At 42.5% G+C, this 24,701-nt stretch overlaps 1 protein-coding gene across 3 annotated transcripts in view; it reads right to left on the reverse strand.

Annotated features, from left to right (window-relative positions):
• The window catches only part of LOC138263029 (phospholipid-transporting ATPase ID-like), a 490,165-nt gene that overhangs the window by 222,582 nt on the left and 242,882 nt on the right, over nt 1–24,701 (reverse strand). For all 3 annotated transcript variants that reach the window (XM_069212438.1, XM_069212444.1, XM_069212431.1), the window contains one exon: nt 3,871–3,929. In XM_069212438.1, the coding sequence (XP_069068539.1) occupies nt 3,871–3,929 (59 nt within the window). The remainder of the gene's footprint in view (nt 1–3,870; nt 3,930–24,701) is intronic.

Consider the following 24,701-nt stretch of genomic DNA (forward strand, 5'->3'; position numbering starts at 1 on the left):
CGAGGGCGTGGCACGTGTGCAGGAGCCGCTGCCCTGCTGGTGCACAGGAGCTTCGCAATCCAAGGTACCCAAGAGGCACGAAGAAGCAGTGGCCACTCCAAAGACTGTGTCCACCTAAGAATCATTAATGAACGGGCATTAACAAACCCAATATATCTGCCTTTGGTTTCAAAATACGTCAAAGCGCTTGTTCTTGGATACACGGATGACTGGGTGAATGTAAACTAGGGTTCTGTTGATAAACAGATGGATGAGAGAGTGCATGGTTTGAAAGATGGATGAATGAATTGATGGTTTGATGGATGGATGGGTGGGTGGATGGATGAGTGAATAAATTGATGGATGAGTGAGTGAATAAATTGATGGATGGATGAATGGTTGTTTGCTCAGATGGAATTTGGGGAGGGGCATGTCATGGCTGCAACTTCACTGCTACACAGACCCCAGCGCGGCGGTCTATGTGGGACGAGGCCTGACAGAGCCAGGCCCTGGCGAAGAAACAATATTGACATCAAACCAGGGCCCTAAAGAGACCTCTCTTTCCGTCATTCACGGGCCGAAGGAAAACCCCTCCCTTCCTCTCTGTCACGTGCTTGCGCTACAAGCAAGGTCACCGGAAGTCCCTTTTGTGACACAGGGACTGAGTGACAGGTGTAACCAGGCTACTGCTGTTTACCGGTGCTGCTCCTCGGCCTAAACCATTGTTTCATTTCAATTGGATAGTGAATTGTCTTTTATTTTTATACTGAATTTGTCAAGTTTGTTAAAATTGGGTTTGGCCCTGAATAAAGGCGCTAAATAACTATATAAACCCTTAAATAAAATGTTTATCTGAATATGTTTTGTCCAGTGAGACCACGTTTATGAATCTTGCAAAGAAAGGGAGCTCTTTCATGTGTCTTACTTACATAGGACCCGAATAACGTAAAGGCTTTTTTTGTAGTTCTGTATAGCGCAAACAGATCCCACAGGATTTATGGCGCTTTACATGAGAACCAGACGTTAAGCATTTGTGGGTCTACTTAGGGGCTGCAGAGAGCAAGTGCCGTGGAGGAGGAGACGCCTGGCAATGATGAAGGTACGAATGATGAACAATGCACAATTAGAGAATGAATACATTTTCAATAAAAGAATACTGTAATTAGGATGACATCTCGCAGAGAAGGCACCATGTAAAAGAGCATTACAGTGAGTAGATCACATTGAACACCTACTATTCCTATCAAGAAAGTACAAATCTGGGGCTTTGTTTTGGCCACAATCTTTCTCTGAATGTTCAAGTTCAGAAAACCTGCACACCCTGCGTTGTGCTATTAAGGATGCTGAGGAAAAAAATTCTCTTTCCTTTTCTTAGAACAATCGGGTTGCATTAATTAATGCTACCACGCTATGATGCCTCCTTGACTATGGCAGTGCTCTACAACTGTGACCTGAATGAGTAGCAAACTTAAGTACAAAACATGCCTCCCTGTCCCGCCTTTCTCTCCTTTGCTTTTGGTCAACGTCTGATTATGTACCAGTCCAAAAAATGAGTGCCGATGCTCACTCCCAGCAACATCATGCTTTCTGGCTACCCTTAAATTTTAGAATTTTGCGAGTGCCTAAATATTCCCATAAATCCTCTCCACAAACCAGCCATGTTCCCACCACTAGCACACTTGTCCAAATCTAGAACGACAGATGAGATGAACCACCTTTTACAGAACTTTGGGCCAGATATACTAAGACATTTTGTGGCTGCAAACTCTGTGATTCACAAAATTAGAGCGTCTGCGACCGCAAAAGGCCTTTTGGTATTCACTAACCTCAGTTTGCAATCCAGTAAAGGCTTACAGATTCAGCAAAATTGATTTAGAAATGGATACAGAATCACAATTTAGTGGGGGCATGTTTATGGCATCTATACAAACTTGTGAATGGAATTAGAGGTGTGAGTGGTTTGCAGCCAGAATTCCACTTTGCAAACCATTGAAAACTTAGCAACACCTCGAAAGAGGTGGTCACTCATTCACAACAGGCACAGGGTCTCCTTAGAACTGCTTCTCCTTTGTGAATGTAACAAAAAGTTTGGTCCAGAGGACCAATGCCAACTTTCAAAAAACTCTTTTTTTCCCCAAAAAAGTAACCTTTCGTTTCTAAACAAAGCCCCATTTCCTTGAAGGAATGCAGGTTACATTAAAAAGTGCACTTCATTTAAATGTGATCAAAGACATGGCGGTCTGCTGACCCCAGTAGGTTACCATTCCCATAACGGGCTCCAATCAGAGTGAGTTGAAAATTGAGACCAATCTCATTAATAAATGGAAGTTTGCAAACCAACCTACGTGGATCAGTTTGCAAAATCAGAATTGATTCACACAAAGTAATTGTGCAATTTCTGACTGTTTTTTTGTAAATCGATTCCCAGTACATCTATGTATATCTGTGTTCCATTTACAACGCTACACATTATCAGCTACTGGTTTAAGGAATCAGAATATGGCAATTGTGTTTGAAGATGACATTTCTGGGCTCCTAAGGTCCAAAAACATCTTGCGAATAAGGCTATGAGAGTCCAAACTGATTGCTTACCTTTCCACCTTTTTATTGACATATATATCAAACATTTATCAAACACAATTAAAAAGTGTGCTTGAGAAAGGCCACCCCACCACTCTGCCTCCGTTGTTCCAAACACCCTGGGAACTTGTTCCATAGGATTTGGATTTGCCAGTCCTGGTTCCATACTGGGAGGGTGTGACAACCTGCCTCGGGGAGATCTTAGGGTTGCCTCTCCCTCTGGATCCCTAATCCATCCTCCTACACATCACGGACAACGAAAGAGCCCTACTGTGGTTAGGACTGGTGGTGACCACAAGAGACATCTTTAAACGCTGGATGCCACAGAAGCCCCATCCCTAACAGAGTGGAGGGCAGGACTAGATAAATACACCGCCCTAGATCAGAGGGTCTACAAGGCCGGAGCATGGCCGGAAAAACATGAAAACATATGGGGAGACTGGACCCGATATGGGGCATCCCACTCACCAGGTATAGTGTCATGCCTTAAACTGTGACACTTTACACACAGGTTCATGTCTCTGGAAGAGAGACCCTACACTCTGGCACCTGGGGGGGCAAAGATTCTGGAAGTAACAAATACTCCTGGGGTAGGGATATGCATAGTATGATATGGATGTTACCGTGTGGATGGCTGCTTATTGTATGTTGTTTATGTATAGAAAATCAATAAAATGTGTTGCTCTTTCTCTAACTATTGTCACAAAAAATCATTCAGAGATCTATAATTTCAGCCCAAAGACACCAACATATAATTTGCTAAATGCAGTTCCCAAATGTAATCACGTAAAAATTAAGATGGTGAAACTACCTGAATATTTCCAAATGTTTCCTAAGGTCACTGTTTTCCATACATTTCATTCCATACATGGCTGGCAAGGGTATGTACAGAGAATTCAAGGAGACCCCCCTCCACTAAATGACAAGACAACAACAGGGTTTCAGAACTCTGTCGCTTGGTCTTTCTTCTGATATGAGAGGACAACCCCATCAAATCCTAAACTCGGAGGTCTCTGCAAAAGCCATAAACTACATTCACTGGGTGCGACCATTCACAGAGTATAAAATTGTGCTTTTACTTAAGAGCAACATTTTTACCCTTTCTCTCCTCCTCCAAACAAAGTTAGAGATCAATTTTGTGGGTTTTGAAATTGCAAATGCCCGATATGTTACTACTTGTAATACATTATAATAGGCGAGGAATTCAGGTAGAATGGAGGCATGTTTTGGGCAATCAGGAAATATCATCTAATTCTTTACAGGTCTCAAACTGGTTCATAAAATGTAACAAAAAAATCGCTATTATCTTACCGCATATTGAAACTTGGAGTTGAAATCCCTGTCATTGGCTCGTAAGATCCGCTCTTTCTCTGCAGGAACAAGAAAATAAAGTTTTTTAGACTAAGGTGCCAGAATGATGTCATTGATGGAGTTTCAAGCAGGAGAGTGTACATGGTAGACTGACACAGACTGACTGTGCTCAAAGTCACATGGCTCAAGGAAACATGGTTTAACACTGCATTGAACAGAGTAATGTGGCTTGAAGTGGTATGATGCAAGGCAGCAAAGTTTAAAGTAATATTGTTTACAGTCGTAAGTTTAGGGATCTCAGCTGTAAAGGGGTATAGTTTAAAAAGCATCATTTATAATGAAATGGCGCAAAATATTAAGATTAAAAGAAGTAGGGTACAGAGTAAAGTGTGTTATAAGAATGTACTTCCAAGTAGTAAGGATCGAATGAGTAAGGTTTTAAGTTATATAGTTTTATGTATTAAGGCTCAGTGTAGTGTAATTTATAGTAGTACGGTTCAAAGCAGTGTGGTTTTATGTAAGAGTGCAACGTACATGGTTTACATTACTATTGTTAGTCGTATGTTAGGCTATAGTAGTATAATTTAAAGTTAAATTACTTATATTGATATTGTTTTGAAGTAGTAATGCCCAAGCAAGGATGAGTTACAGTAGTAGATATGAAACTTGTATGATTCAAAGTAGTATTTATTAGAGCAAAAGATCCTAAGGGAAAGATGTATTATTCCTAGAGGTGGCCGAGCCAACAAATCAACAGGGAGAGCCGAGCCAAAGACAAGCCAAGGATCTGGCTCGAGTCTGCGAGCCCATGCACAAGCAGAGCCGTGAAAATGTTTTGTAAATCATACAACAAACATCATGTAAAATATGATAAAGTCTCTTCAAAATTTAAAAAAGTGCATTTCTTTCATAAGTAGAAGCTTTGGCATTAATATGTCACAATATGAATTTATGGAGAAAGTAGTGGAGCACTGGTATATAATATCTTACGTAATCAATATATTAAGAGCCAGGAACATACATTAGTACAACGGATGCAAAAAGTATAGTATTAACTGGTATAGACAATAAAAGTGATTAGTAAGGAAAATCCAAATCTTATAATACGAAATAGTATTCAACTCTGTACCAGTTATTTCCTATATACAACATAACCCTGTCAACATAATATTTACAACAATATAAACAAGACTATAAATGAGTTGACAATCTTGGTCAATTGAAGGATTCAGCCGAGGCGTGTTTTGTCCCTGCCCGGGGACTTCTTCAAGGCTCCACACCAATCAAGTTGTACCGATAACTAATTGTTCAGAACACCAGGTGTCAACCATGAAGCCATACAGAGTCCGTATTGCTGTATTGCATACAGAGTCCGTATTGCTGTATTGCCTACAGAGTCCGTATTGCTGTACTGCATACAGAGTCCGTATTGCTGTACTGCATACAGAGTCCGTACTGTAACTGTTAGCAAGGAACTCCTCCGTGACTGGTTGTGTGCTGCTCACAGTCCCAAGAATACTCGATAACTGAGTTGTAAGTCGCATCACCTACGATTACAGGGAAAAGTAGACTTCTTTAAATGGTGTGTTGACGGGTGATCGCAATGAATTAGGCCGACAACAAGATTGACAACAGTAAAACAATGAAAAGTACCCAATGGAAAAGATGCACAACCTGCTTGCCAATATGCTTTGAAATTTAGCATGTCCCATAACACTATAAAAATTGTTGAGGGGAGACTCTGCTACCCTTGTAAAGAGTTCTTTAAATTGCTAAGTGGCTCCACATCACGAGGACATGAGGTATCCAGAGATGGGCTTTTAAGAAGTCAGTGCCTTCTGGTAGCTGTTACCTTGTTTTGCTTTAATCAGGTTGGGTAGCAAAACCAATAGAAATCAACTGAAAGCCTTGTACTGGATATTTTGTGCTCACCCGATATGATCCCATTTGACAGATATGTAATAGTGATAAATACTAAAGGCCTGAATTATATCTTGGCAGTATAGATACTCTGTCTCAACGATGACGGAATATTGTTACCACCAAGATAATGATCCGCCCGCCTCGTTTATATGCGGTCGGACCATTGATGTAACCACTGCAAGGACTACTCCATCTCTGCGATGGTTAGACCCCCTCCGTCTGCGCGAGAGAGTAAGGGCAATCAGACACTGACCCCTCTGTTCACCCATCAAATATAGATCAGCAGACATAGAAGTCAGTTTTCACTCCCCATCACCACCAGGAAAGCTCTAGGGGAGTGCTGCAGTGAAAAGTGCTAAATGCTACCATCACCATGGGAGAGGATTCCCAGGGATTGGGGAGTATTTTTTTTTTTTTTTAAACTGCTTCAGCATTTTCTTTTTGTAAATAAAAAAAGATTGATGGTTGCTCCATCAGGATGACAGAGCTTTGAACCAAACTTTCATCAACACTGAAATAGACCGTTGTGATGGCGGTTCCCGGCAATGCTTTAGAAATGTCCGACAGCTTAGCGGTCATTCCTGAATTTGGCAGGTGGAGTAGTCTTAGGCTGATGGACATTAAGTCCTCCGCCAGGGGAGATTACTCCATCTGCCAAAGTATAAATCGGGTTTTAAATCTCACACATTATTTTTAACTCATTGCTTCATTGTGTTTTAATACCCTTTCCGGAAGAAGAGTGCGCCACTGGAAATGTCTCCTTTTTCTTGCTCTTCTATAGGTTCGATTTACAAACAAATGTCTCACAATTATGCATTTTTACTTCATCACGAAAGTCACAGGCAGAGCTTCAAGTGGGTTGAGTCTCCCCGGTCGGAGACTAGGTAGTAATTAAAAACGGACATTGAAACAGTTCCATTTTGGGCCCTATATCCATGTCCTTAGCTTTAGATGCAAAAAACAGCTCGATTTCTAAACAATAAACATAAAAAATATTAAGGTAGACCATGTCAGCAACTCAGTTCCTGTTTACATTTCACGTTCTACTGAGTCTTACATTCCCCAAGAGTGTTGGCTATTTCCAGGATGTTGTGTTTCTGGATGTTTTCTGTCTACCATATTACCCTTGAGTATTGCATAGTTTGAACTGAGTCAGCTCCAGGTGGGTGTAACAGGTCACACCTGAGAGCTCTGGAGCTGAGGCTGAAGACGGAGTGAGTTTCTCACACTGCCTGCCAGTGGGTCACAAAGAGGTTCATCCAAACCTTGGCCTCTGCAAAGTGGACACAGAGATGGTCATGTATTCCAGGTGGAGGTACAAAGCTAACAAAGGGAAGGTAAACGAAAATGCAGTGCTTACAGGTGAATGGGAATCACATAAATGTACTTTACATGTTTATGCCACGATATTATTTGCAGAGGTCACACCCCATTTAGAGATCCCCACAAATATTTCATTCCACTTATCTCGGTTCAACACCTGCAACCTTTGAGACAGGTGTGTGTGTATATATATATATATATATATATATATATATATATATATATATATATATATATATATATATATATATGGTATTCACACATATTTCATTTTACACACTGCAGAAAATATGCACATATATTATACCCAAATTGTATTTTTGCTTTTCCTGTTTCCTCACACCACTAAGAAAATGAAGGATTTTCCTGCACAACCGGCACCAGTTTGTATCATTAGGTGTAAATTTAGAAGTGCAGAAAAGTGTGAGAAAGTGACTGTGAATGTTTGAGAATACTTAAAAGGTCGTAAATCGTTAATCTTGGCCACTCCCTCCACAGTCCTTGAAATGGTCACAGGGTGTGATTTCACAACTGTTGGACATCCTGCTAACCTTGCAGAACTTCCACTCTTATCAATGACACCCTTGTATGCAGAAATATGCTAACACTGCCTTTGACACCAGGAATTAGATCATGCAGCAAAGTGTTCCACTTCTAGCAGGAGTAGGTGGACCTTCCCTTTAGGAGCTGAGCCCACTGCTCTTCCTGGAAGGCAAATATTGACTTTAGCTGCAGTCCATTCGAACCAAGGGGGGTGGAAGAGGGATCAATAGATGTTTCCCTCAGTCATCTTGCTTCATTAATATATATATATCTCAGAAGGTGAGAGGTTTGAATGCAGGATCCATGGGGTTCACCTGTTCTCCAGTCAGAGCAGATCACTGGTGCTCAGACTTCTCCGGCACCAGGGCAAGTTAACTAGTTTACATTTTAACGCCGCACAGGAGTATGCTCATTCAGGAGGTCTCTGACCTGCCCTTTCATTACCTCCTCTTGAGACAAACCTGTATTACAGGAGCTAACAGAGACTGTGCTTTGTAGGGACAGATCATGCTTGGTGGCCAGCAGCAAGGAAAGAAACAGTCCTCTCTGCCCTCTGCAAGGACACATTAGGCTGTGTGACCAGTAACTGGGGAAGAAACAAAATAGTTCCGTCTGCCCGGTAACCAAAGTGGGCGGGATCTATTGGGAACGACATTCCCAATCTTATTCATTTCACAGGTTCCATACTTTTTGTTGCCTCGCACCTAAATTTTATGAACTCACCCCCACTTCACTCATCATAGCTCCCATATTTTTTTATACACCTCAACCTCTGCATGACATGACGGGTGACCCGCAACAAGGTAAGAAATAGTTCCCTCTGCCTTTCCTCCTGCATTAAGACAATTACATCTGCCTCCGCATCGAGTTGGACAGCACTGTGACTCAATTTCCTGATATGCAGAAACCTGGTTTGGCGTGGGCTATAAAAATTAAAGTAATCTGTTAAACAGGACGGTGGTTTGGAGTCAATATTCTAACTCTTTGCTTGTTTCTGGAATAGCCACATTCCATTGAGTGGGCAGATCAGTCCTTTGGAGAGAAAAAATAATACTATAGGATTTATTACCATCACTTTTTCCCGTGGTACGAATACTGAACCATAACACCTGGATACAGGTCAAAGTTGACAATGGTTTGAGGTTCGCGTATAGAGCTACAATCAAATCAATCAAGGATTGATGACGGGGTGTCTTACTGGCCACCACAGTATTTAATTCATTTACATCTGATTGCTATCAAAAAAGTTGCCTCCATACTGAGAGGTTACCATGTTCTCCTGCTTCTATTCATGGATGGCATCGTTGTCCTAGGTCAAGTGCCAATAGATCTTCAATGAGAAATTATAGCTTTTGAGACATACCTATAATATTTTGGACAGCAACTTGGACAAAACAAACAATATTCCTTTTGTAAGGAGTAGAATACACTACATCGAAAATGGGTGGAGTTAAAATACAATGAGTTAATAGCTACCAATATAAGGGGTTTGCCAAGAGAAATTTGAGAGCCATAAAATCTGTGTCAATAATCTCAAAATAAAATGTTTGGGACTGAGTTTTGCATTGGGATCATTATATAACAAAATGTATACTCCTACTAAATGTAGACATGATTTGCACTATGGTTTGATAATGTGTAGTGCTAAATGCAACCATTAGTTGGGGAAAACACTGAAAAGTGCTTAGAATTGATGTTTGATTTAAACAATATGTACTACTGCACTGTTTCCATTCTGAATTCACACGGTTTATATACTCATTTTTTTTTAAGTTGAGAAAACCAAAGCAAGGTATGTTACAACCATTATATCATTACTTTACTTTGGCATGATTCACTTAATACAGATACTTCAGGAATTTCCCCTTGAAAGAATATTCACAGGCCAAAATGAGCTGGAAAAACCTGTTATGGCATACAACTCACTGAAATCACTTAAACCCCAATATTACTTAATTCATGGTCTTGGTCTGGAGATTAAAAAGATCAATTGCATTAGTTGTTTATAGGGTGGAAACAACAAGACCTTGATTCACTTCCTATGTATTTGCTCCGATTTGTTAAGAAAGCGTAAATTATTTTTTAAACACAAATTTTTTTTTTTCTATGGATATTGGCTCCACTAAAAGGCACTAGAAGTCTGCGTTGATGAAGATAGCAGACAATTAGTAAAATGTTTGGTGTAATATCCAGACAGAGCATGATATACACTAAAATGACTAAAATGACTAATACACTATGGTTAGGATTTATGCTTTCAATAGCAGCCAAGTAACAAGTGGAGAGGAAAAATAACTTGACAAGCATAATTATAAGAATCTGGTTTAAGGGCAGTCATAGCTCCTGGATGAATATGTATGTGTTGCTGTATGACAATTTTACAAAGGGAGTATTTATTATCATTCTAAAGTGTGTTCTTTAGTGTGCATTTTTATTTTGAAAACACTTTGTAATGATTCTATTTGATACAACGTTGAGTGTAAATGCCCTTTTTAACTATTTTAATGTTATTTTATTGTTTTTAAAACATATTTTATCTCTTTCTGAAAAACATAATTTTACACGTTTGTATCTTTGTGACCTATAATGGCGAAGATTCACCATATATAGAGAAATAAAATGAAATTAAATGAGATAATTAAAACTTTGCTCTCATTGTCTATGTGTTGACACTTTAAGCCTTTCTGTGTAACCAACCCCATTATTGATAGCAGCCATCTATAAATCTAAATCGCATTGAATAAAAATGATACTAAAACATAATCAATGAGCCCTGCCATACTTAGAAGATATGTAAAAAGTTAAACTTTCAGTCGATCCTACACGCATCACTCAAGTCAACATATGGGTCACAATTCTTTATCACAACATACTTCATGTTTCAATAGCAGTTCGGAAATACAATGTGTACATGTTGTTACACGAAGTCCAACAATAGTGTCATCAGTTTTCCAGCCTCCATTTGCGAGGCCCTTTTCAGGGTTATTAATGCTTATTAGTATTACTAGAAAAACTCAGGGAAAAGATCTCTCTTGGCTATTCTTAATCTTCAATGGATATTGTTTAATCACATGGACCTAGTCAGGCACTTACAATGCTGCAAGGAAATCTACTACCATATATTATTGTTGTTTATCTTGAAGCCAGAATGGTCAAATTGCCCCTTTATAACTGCAGATCGTGGCCACCTAAAGCATGTGCTTGACTGTTAATTAGAAAGTGACAATTGTACCTTAGATAGAGATAAAATATGGAATGATGTGGATAATGAGTGAAACCGAGATACATGCCACGTCATCATTTTTTTGTCCTTCAATTTAAAAAATACTTTTCTTCGAGCTTAAAGTTATTTCTTTGAGGAATAAAAAATGATACTTTTCTTAGTGTCTATGTGGACATCTGACAAGTTTAATATAAGGGAATGAAGACATGTGAGGAAACTTCAGCTTTCATGTATAATGTATAATATGTTGTTGCTTCCCTTTGGTATGTTTTATAAAAATACAATTACCTCACCAAGGCCTTAAGACTTTTCCAACATTAAATGAATTGGAGATTTTGAGAGCAAATATTGAGAGTTTTGGAGTGGTTCATCTATTTTTCCAGTACTATAAATTTTACTCTGATCATTTCGTTTTTCTCTTTGATTAGTATAAAAATGTAATTTAAAGGAAAATTTGACAATATTACCCATTCAGTGACCATGTAATTTATTTTCTCTACAATATTAGAATCAAATATAAAACAAGAGTTTTACAACACTAACTTTTCATTTAAGTTGCATATCTTATGTACACTCATGAACCTAAAAAACACATTTTCAAGTCTCCTTAAACAGCTTAGTTTTGACATTGTGCAAAGCTCTTCTTAGAAACATAGGGCCTGATTACAACCTTGGCGGATGAGATACTCTGTCACAAACGTGACAGATATCCCGCCCGCCGTCTTACAAGTTCCATAGGATACAGTGGAACTTGTAATACGTCGGACTGGATATGCGTCACGTTTGTGACGGAGTATCCCATCCGCCAAGGTCGTAATCAGGCCCATAGTCTATTTCTGAATGCAGAAATGTGGTGGCACATGTGGCACATTTATCCAGTCCTCTACTTTCAGTTGTGTTTTTTACTCTTCAACATTTGAAGACTTAGCGACCGGGGTGTTGATATGACCTTACTTATACATATGGTATACTTGATGGAACATATGATGGGCAATCTCATTTCTATGCATTATATTCAGAATTATTTGCTTGTGTCTAAACATTGAATTCTGTCATGTTAACCTTTGTGTCTTTTCGATGATCTCATTCCAGATGTCCTCCACTATTCTTTAAATCCCCCAGCACCACACAATTAAATTCATTCCAATCACTGCAGTCCTCTACCACTTTACAATTAATGAAACAAACCTCAAGTATGTGTAGAAATTCTGCTCTCTAAAGATCTGTGATTGGAAGAAATTATGTATATCTAATTGTGATTTTTTTGTATCCCTTCTCCTCCAGCCTTGCATTGCTATATGCCACTTTAATAAGAATACAACTGGAAGACCTGGTGCTTTGGCACACACTTTCTGGAGCTGAACCTTTTTCTGAGTAAATTGAAGTAAAACACAGAAACAACGTCTGCAACTCCAGATGATCTAGAAATACAAAGGTAATGGTCGCAGCGTGGTCTCTATTTGCATAACATTCACAAATAAAGAGAATATTTACATGATAACACCAATAAGTGAACAAATATAACATTAAGAAGAATGAATACAGAAAAATATTGCCAAATAATAGCTTCTGTTTGGTGCAAAGTTTGATGAAAATGTTATTCAGCAGATGAGCTACGCCTTACAGCCTATTCGTGTGGCCACCATGGCCTGTACAGAAACCATGCCATGAACATGAAAGCCTGTCTCTCTGGATCCATATGTGTAGGGAAGGCCCACTCAAAAATAATTCAACATCAACTCTTTAGGCAGATACCTCGAGCCGCAGCAAAACATGGACTACGCAATCTATGATACAGTGATGAACAGAGAGAAACAGTGCCGGCCACTGTAAGTGTCAAGGGGGATCAGGGTGGACTACAGGGGAAACAGGAAAAAAATACTTACAGTTTCATCACCGTCACCCGCCTTCTCCTGCCGCCTTGCTCATCACGCCTCTTCTGTGTCCCGGCATTCACTGGGACACCAGCCCAGGCTCCCCAGCAATCCTGGTGCTGCTCTCATGCTGAACCTAGCATAAAAGCAGCATCGGGATTGGTCTGAACGGCTGTAACTGCCACTCAGACACAGCCCTGGTGTAAAAGCAGGGCTGGAGAAATCTAAGTGCAGGTGTGTTTGGCCGGCCGGTGACGGCCAGTCAAACAGACATGCGCACTTAGGTGCACTCTCCCCTCACACCTCCCATGACACAGCCCCGCCCCGCCCCTCCCTGTACTGTTGGCTGAGCCAGCAGGTGAAAATAAAACAATATTAAAAATTTTGCTCTTGGCCAGGGGTGCAACGCTCCTCCGCCATTGCGGAAGAGCCGCCCCTGGAGAGGAACAATCCAGGTCTAATGAGTGTTTGAGCTGGACTCGCCTATGCTAACAACAATATCTGAACTCTACAAAAGTGTGCTCAACTCTTTCCAAACCAGTCTCCACTACTCTGGCTTTCAGTTTTTCCATGAAATTTCTTCCATCTTACAAGCGTCTTTTCATGATTTGAGTTCCTGGCTAACACAGTCTATACAAGCTGTAGGATACGCTGTCCTCTATATGACCTGCCATGTCCCCTCATTTACACCCACCTTCCCCACACCAAGCAATGTCTTCAGACAGGTCATGATGAGTAAAGCCTAGCCAGGAAACTCTGTACCTGAGGATGGAGTTTTCACTGTAATGAGGGGATGATGAACTCCACACCGCTCAAACTCAATGCGCATGGGAAAGATGCAGTGGCAGTTTCTCCGCTATGTGGAGTGCCTCTCCCCCTACCACCAGCAGCAACAGCTGCAAATCCTTTAACAATGAAAGGATAATAAACTACGTTTATTATCCTTTCATTGTTAAAGGCACTGGGCATTGGGGGTGACAGGGACGAGGGGAGTGCACTGTGCACTAACCTCAGTGCGCATGTATGTTTGGCAGGCCGTCTCGGGCTGGCCAAGAACACATGCGCACAGGGCTCTCTCCAGCCCGGCACTGTGTTGCGTCAGGATTGGCCACAAGGCATGCTGGGAGCCTGTGCCTGTGAGGAGACCTAGGAGCAGCGGTGCAGCTCGGCCTGGAGTTTTTTTATTTTTTTAACCCCACCCCCTGTAACCACCGTGGGGCGGCCGTACTCCAGTCCGTGGCAAGTTAACTTACAACTATCCTTTCCACAAACCGATTCCTTCGCACCCTTTTATGTAAATTAACACAAATGATTTGCGTATGGAAGGAACCGGCGTCTTTACAAAATGTTGAATTACCCAGTTTACACAAATAATAAAATAAATGTAGGAGTACACAAAATCCTCAAACACTCATTAAACTGTCAACTGCAGAACAGGATTTTCACTTTACATATTTTATATTTCAGAACAAGTCACGCAGTTTATATCGAACACAATATGTGACTTCTACCTGCACGTGGTTACACCTAGTTTTCTTTTCTTTAAATGTAATGCACACTGAGTACAGTATGTGCCTGGTGTGTCCCTTCCTGCTTGAAACCTGGCTAGAACAAATCCAGGTGACAGCCAATTATAAAAATATTAGAGAAACGAAGGCTTTGACTATTTTGTACTCAATTTGCTATTTTCAGATTCTCTTCCTGGACAGCAGTGTTTTTGGCTGAACAGTGGGTGGTGGTTTCCTGTTGAGCTGAGCTGTAGAAGGCTCTACAAATAAACATATTCTAATTTAAAATTTAGCATTAAACTAATAATAACCAAAAGAGACATAGGGTAAGGCGGGGGTGGAAATAGTATTGTGTAAATATGCTCGCCTCTCTACAGACGAAAGTCTAAAATGTTTATATTACAGAGAGATGGTGGAAGCTGCGAATACAACTTTATTTTAATGCATCCTTCCCTGGGATGTGTCAAACATAGCGGTGCTGCCCAGCTGGAGCGATGAGAAAGACTCACCAAACCTTATGGACCCAGGCCAAGAAGTAGGAACCCTGGAGCATCTCAGAATGGATGAGGTGGTACCTGTTAACAGGTGGACAGTATTCCATGTTCTCATGAGCAGGGAGAAGACTTCACACCCAGACACATATGTGTTAATATCTCCTTATTCAGAATTGTGTTTAGAACACTATAAATTTTTAGGGTCGAGCGCAAAGCGCTCTGTCCCCGGTGTAATCTCTCTATGGGCTTTTAACCACACCCATGAGTTTGGTTGGTTTGTGGGCTGGCCTTTTACAATTCGCTTCATTTCATTAGTGGGAGGCATGCATACATCATGCCTTTTCTGGTGTGTAGCCCTCCTCCAGCGCACCTGCCAACTACTGAAAACATACCAGGCTCCATGTTTTCAGTATGGTTTCTGTACTATTTTTTTTCTTTATTTCATAGGCAGTGCAATCTCGCTGGGCAGTAGTAGAGAGCTTTGCATGACATCAACCTTGTTACATGGATATTTGCACTTTTGCCGGTTACTTGGCTAATTGCATTTTTGCCGGTTACATGGATAATTGCACTTTTGCCGGTTACATCGATAATTGAACTTTTGGCAGTACGTTTCACTGCAAGCAAACCTTTGTTTCCTTTTGTGTGTCTCCGTCACGGTTCATGGTGGCCTTGGGCTCGACCATGAGCGTGAAGGAGAGACACAAAAGGAAAAAGAAGTTTGTTCACACTCAGACGTATCGGCAAATGTGCAATTATCCATATTACAGGGTCGGTGTCCAAGGCGGTAACAAAACCGCCCGAAGGAGGGACAAACGTAAAGCATTTACCAATGATAACAAAGGATTTTTGAAAGCAAGCCCATGAACGAGTGAAAGTGATGGGGTGAGGTGGGAGTGGTTAAAGGCCCACAATAGTTACAACATATCAAAGTGCTTGCACGTGCGACCTAGAAGCATGCAATGATGCAACCACCACATCATTTTGTAGGAGCAAACATGCGTTTAACACGAATGTGGTCTCTAACAAAAGGACACTTTTTATTTACTGATACAAGATGGATTGTCAAATACGTGTAGCACAAATGGGCTATTTTAAAGCGTGTAAGCACTTAAAAAAAATATATATTAATGGATGAATGGGCTGCAGAAGCTGGTTGGGGCAAGGAGGGGATGAAGCAACACAGCGGGCAGGCGAGGGACAAGAAAGAAGAGCGAGAGAGCACAGGCAAAAGAGAGCAGTGTGGACAGCAGGAGCAGAACCACAACGGCAAGAGACAGCAAAATGAGTGCAGGTGGAGGGGAGAAAAACTCAATGGCAGAGAGAGCGGAGGGAGAAAAGAACCCAAGTGAGACAGATGGAAAACACATGCACTCTGATGGACTGCTTAAACTAAAAGAAAAAGTTGCTACCTAAAAGTGAGCAGAGGAAGCATAGGAAGTTAGTGAAAAACACAAGATTGACAAAAAGGACAATAAATAAGAAGCAGCCAAATGAGTGTGACAGGAAGGCCAACCAGTGGTAAGCAATAGGCGGGGTCATTGTTCTTGGTAAGCCCACAACCAGTCTTCCGTAGCCAGACAGCTTGCGCTATCTGATGGCCTCGACCTAAAGAAAAGCTCAAAAATGTTTTTTTAAAGGTGATGGTAGAAACAACACAATGGACGGTGTGAGCAACATGGAGTGAGGGAGAGAAGAGAAACGTGGGAGATAAAGCGATGTGGGGGGAGCAGAAGCACACATGGGTGAGTGCACATTGGTGAGGACTGGGAAACCCCTAATGCACACACCACACCCTACGCACACGCCTCAACGACGCAGGGATCCACGACAGAGCCCTAGATTGGATCACCTCCTTCCTCACCGGCAGAACCCAGAGAGTCTTCCTCCCTCCATTCCGCTCTGAAGCCACCAAGATCACCAGCGGCGTACCCCAGGGGTCGTCCCTCAGCCTGACCCTCTTTAACGTTTACATGGCTCCGCTCGCAAATATCGTCCGATCACACAACCTCAACATCGTCTCATACGCCGATGACACCCAGCTGATCCTCTCCCTCACCAAGGACCCCGCCACCGCCAAAACCAACCTTCATGAAGGAATGAAGGCCATTGCCGAATGGATGAAGAACAGCTACCCGAAACTGAATTCTGACAAAACTGAGGTCCTCATCCTAGGCTCCACCCCCTCCACCTGGGACGACTCCTGGTGGCCTGCCACACTGGGAACCGCACTGACACCCACCGACCACGCACGCAACCTGGGGTTCATCCTGGACTCATCGTTATCAAAGATCCAGCAAATCAATGCCGTCTTTCCCCCAGCACCTTGAGACCCTCACAGGTGGGTAGTGCGCTTTACAAATGCTATGATTGATTGATTGATTGGAAAAGCACACACATGAGAGAGCAACTTGGAGCTCTGAGGAGTTGCCCCTCTGCTCCATACTAGCTTCCAGCTATTCACAAGTCAAACTATGCCTCGTTTTCAATACAATTAAAACTTCAATGTATGCTCTAGAAATTAGCAAACCTGGCCTCTGCAGGAGCTCCTTACACTGGGCTCCTTGTACTGTTTACTATTCTTCAAAAGACTGTTCAGTGCTTGATACATTGACACCTCCTTTTCTGCCACCAACCTAATAACTATAACAGTTAATGATGCTAATATTAAAATCTGTTCATGGAATTTCCACTCACTTTCATCCCTAGACCATTACATTTAACATTATCATTCTCTCCCACTCATGTAGATCCATACATCTTCCATTGCCTCATCGCTGTGCCCATGGGCATCACCTCTGTGATGAGATGAGATGTGAGGAGATCTTCCATGGCCATGCATGCTGTTAACAGCAGCCTAGCACAGCACACAAAAGCTGTCAGCTGTTGGTCTAGAGCCCCAACCACATAACAGTGAACCACATTAATGATGAGATGGGGGTGTCTTGTCATGAAGCTTCCATACGTACTTAATTCCTCACCCTGTTAATTTACTCTGTGCTGCCTTGTTAGATTTAGAACGTATACAAATTTTAGGAGGATAGCCTACTTTGACCCATGGATTCTTCTGAATCTTTTTGAAATGGAACCTAAATTCTTCATTCAACCAACATTAGCAGCACCCATCACCATTTGTAAAAAGAGCTGGTGAGGAATCTAATATTCTGAGCCTAAAGGGCTGTACCAACCCTATAATCCATTATAAGTAGTTGTCTTATAGCTGACGTTAGCTCCAGCAACTATATCCCACCCATTCTTCAGGAGATGGGTGGTAATGGGTGACATAGAAGGAGTGGACACATCGGTCCGGCATGGTCGAATAGAGGATAAATTATTGGTACGTGTGTGAGCCAAATGGCCCCTTTCCTGCTGAGGGTAATAAGGTGCAAAGATCCTGCTCATAGACATTTAGGGGCATACTTATCAAGGGGTTTGTGTAACCCTTGTGCCACGCAAGTGGGCACAAGGGCGATGCAAAACCTATAAGATTTACCAAGTGATACAAGGTCACCTTGCATGGCCAGGCAGTAACACAAGGCATCGCAAGTTTCTGTCTTGTGTTACTCTGCACCAGGGAGGCTTTCCATGGGTACAGTGTGTGTTTCCACACATCCAACCATGGATCGTGAAGCATTCCCAGATTTGCCATGAGTAGTAGACCTGGGAATGCGTCGGAATGCTACACCTTCCTGGTGGAGACGTATCATAAGAAGTATGCACATTTCTCCTTGTTTTACCTCTTTCTAAATGTGCTGCATTGTGCTGTACACATAGAAATAGGAAAAAGCCTTGCATGATTGTTTCTGTGCAGCAATGTGTCCTTTCCTGCACAAAAACAATCCTGTCTTTAACACAGGACCCCTTACACTATTATGCCGGGGTGCCTGCGTTGGCGCTAGGCAGCAGTTTGTGCACTAGCACAGGCAGAGAGCAGGAATGCGCCATAGGTTTCTCCAGTGGGTAGCTCGTGAGCTACTAGTAGCTCTCCAGCCCCCTGTAAGTAGCTCTCCTGTGTGTAACCCAACTTACTAAATGAGACGTTTTTGGCTGATTGAATTATTGTAAGCATCTCAAAACTGAAATGTATAATCTATACATTCAAGACAAAAATGTGTGTTTTTTCAAAACTGATAAGTTGATGTTTGGAAAAATGGTTGGGTTTCCAAAATACATTTAAACTGATCTTGGAGTGCTAAATTAAAAGGCAACAAGGATGCTTATTAGCATTAATTATTAACTTTGCGGTACAGCCATTGAGGTTATGCCTGGCATGTATATACAATGTTGGGACACTCTGAATTCATAAAGCTTTTTTCACAATAACCCTGGCAACCCTGCCTGAGGAACTAGGATTACTACTGCTGGTAATCTTGCATGGGGTGGCCATCCTGTCTGATGTGGTCACTGTTAATCACACTAATAATATTAGTAGCTTGTTATGATTTTCAGTGAACATAAGTAGCTATTATTATAGAAAAGGTTGGTGATCCATGATATATATGATGCATTCCTGCCCTGTCCCTGTATCGCAGCACAGTGCAGCAAGGTGAAATAATGATAAATATGACCATTACTATTTCTTTAATAGCCAATTACAGGAATGTAAATATCTTCAGTAGACTTCATCATACACCCCCTCACCCAGAAGATGATGTTCGTCTCCGGGCAAAGCCCTCTCAGTCTGTCACTCATACTCGGGATACACAGAGCACAAGGTACATAAAGATGCCACACATCACCCTGTGCCCTGAAACTAGACAGACTTCAATACACCACGTGTTTTCCTTGACAATAATAGAACACACACAGCATTCCTCTTCGTACATTACCATCTACTGCAAAAGTCAGAATCTTGATGTCTCTGCATAGAAACTATATCCATCTCAAGCATATGCGATATGTGGTGTGGATGAAGGCTTAAGGAAAGGCCAAGGGAGAACAGTGACCATTTGTGTGCACTCTGGAACTGGTGGTCATTGGATTTGAATTCCTGCTTCCCTTCTTGACCAAATGATGTCACCCTGGGAAATGACTCCATCTCCCCGTACCACCATTCACATATTAGCAAGAACACATGGAGCACCCAGAGGTGGTTCACTTTTATAGTACAAACTATACAAGTCCAATAATTCATTCTAACTTTGTTGTAAATGTTGTATTAAATCACACACCCCACTCTATAGCAATAATATCACATCCATCAATCGATCTGACTACTACACTAACTGTCCACAACTCAGCTTCCTCTCCTATTACTCACCGACCTTAAGCTTGCCCTTGACCCTGTTCAGTGCTCCGCTGACATGTGGTTTGGTTTGTGCTACAGAAATACCACATACGTACATACACGCATACATAGAGTGCTTACATTTTTTTTTTTAAGTGCCAGGGCCCTTCTCAGGAGGCCACTGCAGCTTGGGCCATCCATTATACCTGCCAGCCCTGCCACTGACAGAATCAATACAATTACTAACCATCACTTGCCTACAAGTGCAACAATTCAGACTATTCCAGGCCACCCAAAGTTATAAACATGATGAGGGCTGCAGATATTCATATTTAATGTATAATGAATTATTAAACAACTGTTTTTGTGCTCATCCTAAAATTACACATATAGCACCAGCAAGTGGCAGACTGTTGTAAGTGCCGGTGTTGAGAATTAAATGCTGGTGCCGAGCACCAGAACTCACTGGCACAAATTAGGCACTACATACATACATCACATGCTGAATACAGTTAAGTGTAATAGGTGGATCAAACAGTTAACAGAGTATAAGTAGAAGATGTGGAGGTAAACATGATAATATAAATACTTTGATATGTAGTGGTGGGCAGTGCTCAATTTGAGCCAGTGGTTTCCAGCACGGGGCACCGGCATTTATTTTGGGGGGTCAGCACTTATTTTTCTGCATCACGCATTTCCTGGAGCAAAAGACACATATGGGAAAGATGCAGGAAGAGAAAAACAAAAACATGTCACAAAGGGAGAAAGTAGAAAGCTGCACGAGTGAGGAGAAGGGGCAGGGAGTGGCTGTAAATGGATTAAACAGGCCCTAGATGGCTTTAGGATTCGGCTGCCTCAGTATTTTGTGCTCCCACATTTAAATTCAGCAGCCGCGGGTTTCAGAGGACGTTTTTATTTTCAAATTAAGCACTCGTGGTGGGCAATATACAAGATGCAATAATGTTGTAGCAGAATATGGTCAACCTCAAAATGGCATCATGTGACCCATTTAATGCTTATGGTATGTTGCATTCATTCCTGTATATATTTATTTATATATAAAGATCATCTGAGGGGTGCAAGGTCCAGGGTTGTGGCTCCTGAGTCTCGCTACATCTGAGGCACTGGAGATGTCTGGCGCAGTCTCCTGAACAAATGCATACCAGGAGAAGCATGCTGTAAACACCAACCAAATACACAGCGGTGTGTACAATGACAATCTGCACCGGTTGCAATAGAGATGCACCTTGGACCCTTCGTATCACAAAGATACTGACTCTCAGGGCCCGCTGGATAGATTGTGACTTATCAGCAAAAGGTTGTTTTCTTATGAAACAACACGGTTCATCAGGGAGGGGTATCAAGGGACACCCGACGACCATGGACTATAACTCTTGGTCACAGAAGACCAGATAACAAGCAAATGCATCTGCAACAGCCATCTATTTATTAGCACATTGCGAAACATGGACAGCGCCTACTGTGTGGCGCAGCGCTGTAAACGAGACAATTGTCTCTACAAACTGCAGAAAAAGTAGTATAATATACAATGTAGATTATTGTAATATAAACTAATTAAGAAATATAGTTTAACAGAATAATATAAGACATCAACTTCAAAATAATATAATATTCGGGGTAGATATCACACACTAGGGCTATAATATTCTCAGCAGCACTGCCCTTTTAAGAAATCACTTCTTAGAGAAGAGGATCTTTCATGCTTGTAAAAAACGATGAAAAGTTGCCTTATCGATTCTTTTGACAAAATTATCACAAGGCGCTATAGTCGCAGTGTCTGGTAATGTGGTCTGGCACACACAAAGTGATCTTTCAGAGAAGGATTTTTTTATACAAATGTTTCCCTTTTTAAATCTAGGTGTTTCAAAAAGAAGGGTGTCTCTCTTTTGAAAGATGAATTGCCCCCCTTAAATGGTCAGTTTGCCTTTATGTGTGGTGCCAGCCAGCTTGAAGAAGCTCCTCATCTCAACAAAGAGCACTTTAGAGAAACCACTTTAGAGATGTGAACAAGCTTCTTGGACAAGTGCCAGTCTGGTGGGTGAAGGAAGGACTGTTTTAGGGGGCATTTGATGCAGTTTGGACATTTTTTTTAGTTCAAGTTTCTCATAGTCCAGTCTGGACCCAACAAGGAATAGGATCACAGTCATAATAATACGTGCACTGGATAAAAGGTGTTTTCCACTAGACGAGTCTACGTTGGAGATGACAAGCCATGAAATCAGAGGATCCACTGCAGCTCAGATTCTCAAGGAGAGAGAGTTCCAGGGACGTGTAACTCATCCTTTGTCCTACTGAATCACAGCTCAGAAAATTTGCCATCTCTGATTGGGGTTGGTCAGGGCTTGCCACATTGTTGTAAACCTGGACACACACAGACGGGCTCAATGGCCTCATTGTGGGAGACTAGCGAATAAATTGGGAGTATTTATATGGACTACCGCAGCTTGGTTGTAGGCGAATGTGTGGTTCTTATGACACCAGAATCTGGACTACATTTGATACCCAAGAGAAGGAGAAAAAAAAGCCTGAATTTAGAAAACTTGGATTATGATCATTGAGTTTGGCTTCATGCAGATCTGCCCAAGGCCTTGCATTGGTGACTTTGAAAGCAGATACAAGGTTCACAAGCTGAGTTAGGAGATGTGGTGTCCATCACAGGAGACAGGTAACCTGCGGTTAGTCCCTGACTTCACAGTTCCATGTAGTTTAGCACAAATTCAGCAATGTTTGGTATTGAGAAGCGGCCAGACCGCCAGAAAGGATAGGTAAGTATTTGGTGGGTGTCACTTAGAACATTGTTGCATCAAGCAGCAGTATCCTTTCATTCCAAGGATGCAGTGACATCTCTGGGAGTGATTTTTAGGTGGGACCAGATAATGGACCACAGATGACAGAGAAAGGGGGAAGCGTATGTGCATATCAGTATACACAAAAAAGTTATAGTTTGAGCAAACCTGTGAGGTCATAAAATGACTGGTTTGCAGTGAAAGACAGACTCAGAAATATTAACGGGTGTGGCAAGCCTGTTTTTTCCTGGCAGGGGACAGCATTCTCCAGCTTTAGTGATGGCACCCAAGATGGCACAGGACAAGGGGAGCTGAGGCGTGGATCCCATCTGCCTCCCCTCCACCCAAGAGGCCCCAGTGGACGGAGTGAGAACCAAACTTCACTTGCATTGTGAGGTACAGAGCAGCTGTCCACTGCACCCAGGTAAGGTGGTGGGAGAGGTGCCCCAGGGGGAAGCAGCAAAGCAGATATCATACATGCCAACATTTTAGAAGAGGAAAGTGGGAGATTTAAAAGAAAATATTTGGGAGTTTGTATTTCTCATATTGATTTATTGTACAAGAGACAACTTCAGGGGGGAGACACCTAAAATACAGCCATTTTTGGCTTCCAGAATCACCTCCTCTCTGAATCTGGCCTATTGGCGTGTATGTCCGCTACAAACATGGGCTTTTCCTCGCCTGTCTGGAGTTGGCTTCACGGATCTAGTGCATCCATGCCATTAGACCCGATTCTAGCAGGAGACGCCTGATGTTTGAAGCCACAAATGGCTTTCCTTTGGCTGTCTCTCGTCTGAAATTGTCTCTCCTTCAGTAGAAGTCAATGGTGGAAATACATTCTCACGATTATTATTTTTTTAAATCTCAGGCTTTCCTCTTCTAAAATGTTGGCATGTATGCTACTGTAGAAAATAAACTTGTCTTACAAAATGTAAAAAGCAGGCCATCTGAGTAAGAAGTCTTTTAACAATCAGCATTTCTCGATCTTTCCAGGGTTGGGGGGCGTGCATAAGAACATCTGTTAAAAAACCAATTCAGAGCGCGCCCTGGCAGTCGGGCCCTTCCAGCTGGCCTGAGACGCGCACGAGCGCCCTGGCACTCCAGCCACTCCAGCTGGCCCGACCCTCCGCATAAGCGCGCCCGGCACTCAGGCCCTTCCAGCTGGCCTGGACTGCGCACGAGCGCCCGGCACTCGGGCCCTTCAAGTTGGCCTGACCTGCGCACGAGGGCGCCCGGCGCTCAGGCCCTTCCAGCCGGCCTGGCCTGCGCACGAGGGCGCCCGGCGCTCAGGCCCTTCCAGCCGGCCTGACCTGCGCACGAGCGCCCTGGCACTGCGGCCTCTCCAGCTGGCCTGACCCTCCGCACGAGCGCGCCCGGCACTCGGGCCCTTACAGACGGCCTGGCCTGTGCACCAGCACACCCTGGCACTCGGGCCTTCCAACTGGCCTAGCCTGCGCATGAGTGCCCTGGCAGCTGCGTGTTTAAGATGAGGGCTGTGGGCACCGGCACCTTCTTATTTACAAATTAAGCACTGCACTCAGCAGTGGCGGCCGGCAGCTTTGGAAGGAGGGCGGGCGGGGCACACACACAAACACACACACAGACTCATTCTTTCACACCCAGACACGCACGCACGCACGCTCACCCATTAACAACACTCATTCCATTCAAACATGCACGCACGCACCAAACATTCATTTTACAAGATCAAACGCATTCATTCTTTCACACACACACACACACGCACGCACATCCATGAACAACACTCATAACACTCAAACATGCACGCGCGCACCAAACATTCAATGTAAAACATAACACACATACATACACACACACACACACTTACCTTTAGCCTCCAGGTCCCAGGAGGGTTGAGACTGCTGCCTTCCCTCATTGGCTGACCTTA

Source organism: Pleurodeles waltl, chromosome 1_1 (assembly GCF_031143425.1).
Source record: "Pleurodeles waltl isolate 20211129_DDA chromosome 1_1, aPleWal1.hap1.20221129, whole genome shotgun sequence".
NCBI lineage: Eukaryota > Metazoa > Chordata > Amphibia > Caudata > Salamandridae > Pleurodeles > Pleurodeles waltl.